This window comes from Solanum lycopersicum, chromosome 8 (genome assembly GCF_036512215.1).
Source record: "Solanum lycopersicum chromosome 8, SLM_r2.1".
NCBI lineage: Eukaryota > Viridiplantae > Streptophyta > Magnoliopsida > Solanales > Solanaceae > Solanum > Solanum lycopersicum.
This window is the reverse complement of record NC_090807.1, coordinates 67494517-67504662: the sequence shown is the minus strand read 5'-3', so window position 1 is coordinate 67504662 and position 10146 is coordinate 67494517. Positions and strand designations below refer to the sequence as shown.

General features: G+C 32.7%; 1 protein-coding gene across 1 annotated transcript; it reads left to right on the top strand.

Moving 5' to 3' along the window:
- Positions 1-8032: 8032 nt before the first annotated feature.
- Positions 8033-10146, top strand: LOC101253113 (GDSL esterase/lipase At1g33811-like). The gene is made up of 5 exons (XM_026032583.2): positions 8033-8363; positions 8868-8995; positions 9088-9231; positions 9462-9693; positions 9787-10146. Exons 2-5 carry the CDS (start codon positions 8930-8932, stop codon positions 10017-10019), a joined length of 675 nt encoding a protein of 224 aa, XP_025888368.2. The 5' UTR covers positions 8033-8363; positions 8868-8929; the 3' UTR covers positions 10020-10146.

The window sequence follows — 10146 nt, the reverse complement described above, 5'->3', positions numbered from 1 at the left end:
TTTATTGGTCCGAACATGACATATTTCTGCAGCCTTCAGTTCAATATTACCTGGTCCAGCTATCAGATAAACTATTATTTATTACCCGATTTGCTCATCATCCGGAGCTTCATAGATATAAGACATATAAATTTAAAGTTTTTGAAGTAGATGTAGTCAAGGGCGGCGAATTAAAAGAGGAAGATGAGATTAAAACTTTGGGAAATTCAACTATTTTTTTGGGCCTTAATACAGGAACATGCTCAATTGACTCTACTAAATTTCCTGAAATCAAGCCTAATTATATATATTTTACTGACGATTGGAAGGACGAATTTGACTATTTGGATGGTGGTAGAGATATGGGGTCTTATAATTTTAAAGACGGAAAAGTTGAATCTATATATCCTGGATTGTCACTTAGTCATATTTCTCCGCCTACTTGGATTATACCATCACAAATAATTTGCTAGTTTGTTTAATTTCTTTTTTTTTTACTATGTTATATACTAATTTATTTATTCTATGAGCATTCTCATATTTCGTTTGCAAATTTTAAATCTTATTGTTTGATTGTAAATTTTAAAATTCATCCTTATTATCAAAATGTTTGATTGGGATATAACCGTGGAAGAAATTATCTCAAAATTGTATTATGTATGATTAATTCTCAATTAACTTCGAGAGAATTTGTTTCCAACCAAAGAAAGTCTTTGATGTAATAGTGATAAGAACTCGTTTCTAACAACTAGAGGTAGAGTTCAGATGAGCCGGTTGGAATGAAATTAAGCCGTAAAGTTCTTTGAAAGTATTTAAAAAATATCGAACAATGGTCGCACATAAGGGTGTCAAATGAGCGGTTTGAGTTGAAACTAAATAAGTTAAAATTAAACTGAGTTGACCCTAAAGTTATTTGAGTTGAAATAGATTGGACTAAAATTGGGGGGTCAGGACTCGCCCAATTTAAGTCCTATTCTTTTTAAATGCTCCACCTTCCCAATCCCACACTTTACTATGGTTCATTGATACCATCCATAAGGCTCGAGCTTTGAGGTTTGACCAACAACCCTTATCCCTGCCTATTGTGACCTCGACCCAACTCGGGACATAAATTCAAGAATGAACCCATACCTCAATTCTAACCTAACATTAAATCCGATATCGACCTCCAATTCCACCCTAACTCGTGACTTGAGCCCCTACCCTTGGTCTCAACCCAAGACTTGACTCTCACTCTCACCTCGAGACAGAACTCTAGCTCATGACTCGGAACTTGAGGAGAAAGCAGATCGAAATTTACCTTTGTAGCGGCAATTCGCCAAGAAATACAAACTGCACCAAAAGCAATAAAATCTTCAATCACTTTAACACGATTTGCGATGTGAGCAATAAGATCGTTTGGAAGGTTTGCCCAATCGGCCATAGTTTTTAACGGCTATTTTCTATTTCTCACAACTGAAAACACCCTATTTATAATTTTACGTAATTTCGCTTTGTGCCTGCAGTAGGGCAAATGGAAAGAAACCAGGAAGATACATTTTGTGAATGAAATATTACATGTAATAGTTAATGAAACATGAAGAAACCAATATCTTTCTGAAAGATAAAGAAGTAAGCATCGAAATTCGAAGAGGGAGAGGATATTACTGCTACACTTTATGGAGATATAATTTTTTTTGGAACTAAATATCATATGTCTGGCTAGATTACAACAATAGTAAAAATAATAATAATAATAGTTCATCAAACTAAAAATAAACAGTGACTCTTATTATTGAATTAGAGGGCCAAAACAAAAAACACTTCGTCAATGATGGCATAACCCAAGTTGGCCGACAAATTGTACTTGTTGAACGTTGTCTATGATAATAAGATTCAAATTTTTCATCTTCCAAATTATAAGCACCAATACATAAATATATGTGATTAGGCTTGACTCCGCTATATTTAGAAGAGTCGATGCAAGTTGCCCAATTATTACCCAAAAACATTGAAAACTTTCTCAAAGTTTTTGTTAGGTTATTAGCATTTTAATATTAATATTTGACATATTAAATTACTTTATTTTGGAGTTATAAGAATAACCGTTGGTAGGCATTTATGTCTTAAACTACCAATTTAATCATGTTATTCATCTTTGACTTGGTAATCATGTAATACCATTACTTTTGGCTTTATTGGCTGGATTCATTGTAAGATAAAAACATTCTAATAAATATTAGAATGGATAACTTCTACATCATCTTGGTTATCCATCACTTTATTTCATTCTTAATTCTTCCATTACTCTTTGTAACCTATTTAACTCTTTGTAACCTATGAAACTCCTAAAGTCATTATTTTCACTATTTACTACCTCCATTATCTTCTTATTCATTGCTAGGAAGACTTCTTGTAGTAAAAATAGTGGTCGTCTTCATTTGGTGTGATACATACAACACACAAGAGAAAATATAGAGTGAAAGAGTTAGTCAAAAAAGAGAGTTTTTATTAGTTGATTGGAGATGTTCTTTTTGTGAAGTTGTAGACTCAACTCTTGTCCAGATTTGTTGAGTTATCTTTTGTGTAAAGGTTGTATCCTGGAGGGGAAAAGTCAAAGGGAACTATTGTCATGTTTCTCATATACATGTAAATCACACTAGATATATGTATTTGAATATTAGATATGTGAGCGAGATAGAAGAGTGGCAAGTGAGAGTGAGATTAATTTGTCTATGTATCCTAGATACATGTGAATTTATCTAAAATAAATTACACTTAATTTTGACAGAGATACATGTACTTAAATGTATTTGGACGCACCAGATAATCTGAAGACCATAATCTAATAAGATTTATAATATTGCAAATCAACTTGTATTTAAGTTATTAGCTCCTAAAATAATGTGTTTTCTTTCTACTTCCACTTTATTTGGACTATGATTCATCGCCTAAGGGTTTAACATATGTTGTCATTTCCCCACATGGAATATTAACATTTGTGTTTTTTAGTCTAAAGTATTTAGCAAATTTTGAGCCATATCCTTAAAATTTATACTGTTGCCAATTATTCCTAAAATGAGTATTTTTTTCAATGAAATTAAATTGCTAATGATTATATAAAAATAAAATATCAACGTTTAAGCTTAAATAACACACTGTTATATTTCTTAGAAGCAACATATTCAAGAAAGGAAGACCGAAAAATAAACATATTCTTCTGATTTATAATATTGACTTCTTATCAAAATTATTTTATATTTGAAATTTGCTAATAATAATAAGACTTAAAAAAATAATATAGTAATTTGAATAGAAATTGTAATAAGAGAACTTAAGAAGGCAAGTCCAATTAGAGTGTGTATTGATAGATTTTGAAGTTTATCGATTTGATTTATTGATTTTTTATTTTTAAATGTATTCCGCCGCCTCCTTAGTTGACAAAGAAACAAAACCTCGCTTCTAGTTGTATAAAGACATACATGTTTCACCATATAGAAAAATATAATGTGATCTATTCGGTTTCGGCTCTATGCATCGCAAAATAAGGCCTTTGCCTTAGGCCTTCAAATTTTTATCAAGAATAAATTATGAGTTAAAAATTTTATACAAAAATTGATTATTTATGATAATATGTATAGTTTTTGAAAATATATATTATTTTATCTATTTTAACATATTTTGTACTTTGTTAAAAATAAGAATTAATAGTGAAAAGTGTTGAACAAAGTGAGTTGCAAATTTTATTTTACTTCTTTTTGAATTTTAGTTTCAAGCATTACTAAAAGCATATTAAAATGGAATATATCAAGTTATCAACTTCTTGCGTCAAATTTTATGGTTCTAACTTTTAACTTTATTTAATATTTGTCAACTTATTACTCCCTCCGTCCGGAATTGCTTGTCATGTTGCGCTTATCGAAAGTTAATTTGACTAATTTTCAAAGGTAAATTAGATCACATCAATTCGATATTTTAAACCAAAAAATTAGATATTCTAAAACTATATAAAGTACTATAAATTATAATTTTTTGCATATTAATTAATATGATCAATAAATACATCTTGAATTGTTAGTCAAAGTTTTTATGGTTTGACTCTAAAATAGACACCATAACAAATAATACCAGACAGAGGGAGTACTTGTAAAATTATTTTAACAATTCATATAATAATTGTCTCACCGAAAAAATGTTTTTCATTATTGAGTTGATAAAATCTTACCTAAAACTAATAACTGAAAAAATAACATAAGAGACTAATAACCTTTATCTTTTTAGTGTAAGAAAAATAAATTTGAAGAAATACAGATATAAAGTTTATTTGTATTTTAGATACCGATTTAAAATTTTGTTTTAAGCGCCCCAATCCGCCACTGAATCTATTACTCCATTAACTAAATAAAAAGAAGAGCACAATCCACCGGCCAAAATTAAGATCATTAACTTGAATGAGAATAAATAGCGTTAGTCACATTATTGGATATGGCATAATCCAAGTTGGCGGACAAATAAGACTTAGCGACAATCCAGGATAAATAGATTCAATTTGTCCATCTTCATAATTGTAAACCCCTGTATCTTTTCCACCACCACCTTCTAAGATGTCGTTCCAATCATCTGTAAAGTAGATGTGATTAGGCTTGATTCCAGAAAATTTAGAGGAGTCAATACAACATGCTCCAGTATTAAAGCCCAAAAAAAAAGCTGAATCTCCCAAGGTTTTAATCTCCTTTTCCTTTAATTCACCTTCGATCAGATCTAATTCAACAACTTTAAATTTAAAAGTCTTGTGTCCACCATTTGAATAATGGGCAAATCGTATCACAAATAAGAGTGCATCAGATAACTCGACTAGGTAAAACTGAACTGAAGGCCGACGAAAGATGGTTTTGTCTTCAGACCAAAAGAGTAACCGTGGCTCTACAATTGGTTCGGAAGTGGTAGGCCCTGCAACTTCAAAAACCCAGAATTGACCCATACATGTTACAAAATAAAAATGACCCTTATAATAATTTATACCCGTGATAGCACCAAATCGACGACACTTAATATGAGTCCAGTTGAGATCACCAGGTCGCCAAAAAGCCAAATGGTTAATATTTGCGTGATAGTGAACCACGAGTACATAATCTGATGTCAGACATGGACTGGCAGATAAAACAACTTTTTCTATGCAGGTCCAGATCTGTTCATCTCCGAGACCATTCGAAGCCATTAAGTTTTCTCGCGAAGGAAGATGAATTTGGGTACGAGACAAAGGATGCAACAGGTTCATCTCTCCGGTATTATTTTCCATGGTGCAGAGCCATCCCTCCGATGGAAAACAGGGTCGTCCTCTAGCTTCAGGGAGGAATATACTGGAAACTTTCTTCTTGGAAAGTGAATAGAATTGTCGATAATCGCTATCTTTATCAGCTAACATTAACAAGGGAACTTGGGGAGTGAACACATCAAATTTATCCTTTGGTGAAGCATTTTTCCAAGAGGTACAAACACAAGTAAAAACAATGAAATCTTTAAGATCTTCAATGCGATTTGCAATCAGATGAAGGAGATCGATGGGTAAATCTGCCCAGTCACCTGACATAGTTCTAGTTCTAATGGTTGGGCAACAACAACGCATATGTATATATAGCTTGCAAGTTATATTCCATTAGTTTGAATCACATTCCTAAATCAACAAGGATTTTGACTTCTACGAATATCAATCCTGCCCAAATTATTCCTATATCAACAACGATTTGGACTATTAGTTCCACTTTATTTGGACTAAAATATTCCTGTATCAACAAGGATTTGGACTATTAGTTCCACTTTATTTGGACTAAAATATTCCTATATCAACAAAGATTTGGAAAACTACCTAACTATTCAAATATTCAAGCTACAAATAGATACATGTTCTTCGCATATTGTGAATCACTTGAATATAGTGTATATACAACAAATAAAACAAATTACACCTAATTTTGTCATATTATCTGTATATCCTCCTAATTTTGCCAGTAGATGCGTCACATACAAGTATCCAAAGTCCGATAAACTTGATGAATTTAGTTGCCTAATTTAACCTGATGATCCACTGTTCTAATCACTTCAGGGAAAAGCTTTATAAAGGCCATTTCTTAATATTTTTATTGGATGTGGTAATGGTTCACCAATCCTCATTTTTCTCATTCATTAAATCAAACGGTAACGATTGTTTATTTTTCTTTTCTTTTTTAAATAAACAAAATTTATTATGTATAATAATTCCTAATATTATTTCACCAAATGTATCCATAAATAATACAAGGTCTTATTAACTCAGCAATTTTATAAAAGGGAATATTTCAAATTAAAAATAAAAGAACACTCAATACTTAAATCCTACGTATAATTAGAGTCGTCAACACGGATTAGGCTCATTGAACCGATATGTCCTAAACCATGATTTGATTTGGGCTATGATTTTCGAAGCCCATTTAAGAAAAAAGTTTTTTAGTCCAGCCTAAATAAGTCTGTCGATTTGTGGGATTTGAGAAATATGGATAGGGTCGGCCCCAATTCGCTTAAACTCAGACTTGTTTTACGAACCCTACTCGACTTTTTTCTTCTTCATTTCCCAGCCTCAATTCGCCTAAACTCGAATACCTTTCTCATTCGTTTTAAATCCCGATGCCCAGCATATATACACAAGAATCTAACTCAAACAACCCTAAAACTCAATGTAAGGATCTCATAAACTTATCAATTCATCCCAATTTATTCGAATTCAAGAATACATGTCAGAACATCAATCTTTCAACTCTTTAGGACGAATTTCACTGAATTAGCATGCTTGGCGGCGTGAGTGAACAAACCCAACGCTATGTGAGACTCACGATCAAATCTTTTGAAGAAGCCCGCAATCAAATCCTTTCGAAATGATAAATTTTGTTTTTCCTCTTCTCTTTTCTCTTATGTTCTTTCTCCAATAAAAAATAAAAAAACCCTACCTTTATTTGTCAAAAGCTTAATCTGAACCCAGTCAGTTTAGCCCCTAGAATTATTACCAAAAATGAATTAATTAAGTTGGGTAAGGAAAAGTTCAAACTATACTTTAAAAATTCGGATTGGACTTTCCGTATTCCAACAACTCAACTTTCAAAGAGCATAACTCACTCATACAAGCTCAGAATCGCGTAAACTTGGCGGCGTTGGAAAGATCATTCCAAGAGCTATCCAATGATATCTGTAAATACACCTAACTCACCCTGAGATAGGAGTTATGACCGTTTGAAGTGGACCAAAAACTCACTTTTTCCTAACTCCAGATTTTTTTCTTTCCAAAAAAAAGACCCTTTTCAATTATAAGTTTCTTCCTAGTTATTTCAAATTGCGAAATATTACACTTAACCATTATAGAAATATTAAAATATTAATTTATAAATTATTATCGGTAAATATATTATTGATTCGGTTATCGATTTAATCATTGATTTTAAAAAAATCATTCAAGTAGAGAAACATATATGCTATCCCAATTTCAAGTATATATATGAGTGTTATCTCAACGATTACTAACCTTCTCTAAGCAATCATTACTGGTAGTCGTCCTATGGCAACTTATGAAGACCTATCGAAAAGAGAAAAAAGGTACTACTTGATGATGCACCTACGAAAAAAAATCATCGCTGCGATCAATTTGATTGCTGGAAAACTTTTGCATCACTTGATCATTTGGAAAAACATTACAAAGAACGGCATAGAAAAATCCAGCTGCGTAAGAAGAATCGGTGTAAAAAATGCAATAATTATTTTCAAACGCCGGGTGAAAAAGTTGCCCATGAAATTTTTTACAAGCATCAATGAAGATGAGATTGTGCTTCATCTAGCTAAATTGTATTCATCTTGCAATGAGTTCTTGATTTGTTATATGAAAATTCTTTTTTACTAAGTGGTTTATTGAATTTGATGACTATTATTATACGTGGTTGATTAAGCGAAATGGTACGTTATTGAATTGAAATTATAATGTAAGGATAATTTGGGAAAGAAAAATATTAACAGAGCTAATTTAGGAATTTTCTAATTGATAGTTATAGTTCCCGCCGAAAGCAGTTCATCACTCCATCCGCCATGGATTTTCAAATCCATTCTTTTCGTATACCCAGAAGCTAAAGCTCTCATTTACCCAATGATTCTTTTTTCGATTTTCCGTCTTAAATCCGATTTCTCCGTCTCCAATCGTGATTGGTGTTTCGTCAGTTAATTGTGGTAAAAATAATAGTATTGGAACGTTTGCTCGTGTGGATGGTCGTGATTTTGATACTCATCAACCTACTGGTCGATTATGAATTGGGTTTTTGCGATTTGTGGAAAATTTCAATTGGGAAAAATTTTCGATTTTTTCGGCTTCTGTTTTGAGATTTGATACTTAGGTAATTTCTTGGTTTTTTTAGGATTTGTGGAAAACTTCACCATTTGAAAAAGTTTCGATTTTTTTGGCTTGAGTGTTTGAGATTTTATACTTGAGACTGGTACGTGTTTGATTAATTGTCTGAGAGAGAAAAAAGATTGAAATTCCAATTAAAAGGTTTATGGATTTTTTCTGTTAATATCTTGTCTTGTTTATCCTATTCAAGCTCAAAAAATTGTTCTCATTTTGTGGAATTCAGTGATGAATTCTTAATTATTATTTCCTTGGATGAGTTTTGAAATTTGATACTGCTACTTTTTTGATTAATTTTCTTTGAGAAAGAATTGTTCGATTTTCAGTGAATCGGCGGATGGATCTTTTGCTGTAAATTTCTCGTCATTTATCTTATTCAAGCTCAAAATGCTTGTACTGGTTTTGTGGAATTCAATGATGAATTCTTAGGATCTTTTGGTTAAAGATAGCTAATTTTCTATCCATTGTTTCTTGTCCATTCTGATTGTACCAGCGCTGCATCTTGGATTACCATTTGTGCCTAGCTATCTAGTTCAGTCTGATTTTTTAGAACAGATGGTTCTTGGGTACAATTATCTTTCTGCTGGTGTTGATATTATATTCTCAACTGGCTCGGAAGTGGTAATGTTTTATCTTATACGAATCAATTTCCACGTACTACATTTTATGATTATTGATTTTGTAGTAGTTAAATTAGATTAGTGTTTATGCAGGGTCAGCATTGCTTGTTTTACATTTCGATTGGGAGCAATGACTTCATTCACTACTATATCCCGAATGCCTCAAATGTTTTAACTGTTTACCTGCCATGGAGTTTCAACCAGTTTTTAGCACAGACGATTAAACAACAGATCAAGGTGCAGTGTTGTTCTATACAAAATCTTAATACTGTCTTCTTTATGCAGTTGCCTTCTTCGACATTTTGCAGCTTTATACAAACCATCTAGCCTCTTTGCTCCCTCTATCATGCATTATATGTTTCAATTTCCCCTGCATTGTTTCCACGATTATTAAGTTCAATGTGCAGATATTAGGTTACTTTGCTGGTTAATGTTTTCCTTCTAACGTGTATGTACTGGTGCCACAGAACCTGTACAATGACAAGGTGAGAAAAGTGGTTGTAATGGGACTGGCTCTAATAGGCTGTGCACCTTACTACTTATGGTTGTACAGTAGCGAGAATGGGGAGTGTGTCAAGAACATAAATGACATGATTTTGGAGTTTTCTGAACTAAATGAAGAGCTTGCTGATGCCACAATCATAGTCCGCGATGCATTTGAAGGTTCAGTGGACATTATTCAGAATTACAACCGTTATGGTGAGGCAATGTGTAGGATCTCATTTGACAGGACATGTCAGGCGAGAGGATCAAATCTGACATACTGTTTTTTTTTTTCAATTCTTATTATAGGTTTCAATGTGACAGATGAGGCTTGCTGTGGTTTAGGTGAATATAAAGGTTGGATCATGTGTGTTTCCCCTGAAATGACGTGCAGTAACGCCTCTAGCCACATCTGGTGGGATCAATTTCATCCGACTGATGCTGTGAATGCTATCCTCGCTGACAACGTCTGGTCCAGCCTGCATACACCTATGTGTTACCCTATGAACCTGCAAGACATGTTAGCTCAACGCACCAGATAGGTTCAACTTAGAGACAATTGTGAATATATGGCCATTGTATAGATAGTATATCATTCTTTGTGTCTTTACATGTAACTTTGGTATTTCTGCAATGTCAACTTTTTCTGCTAAGTGCATTCAGCTTGAG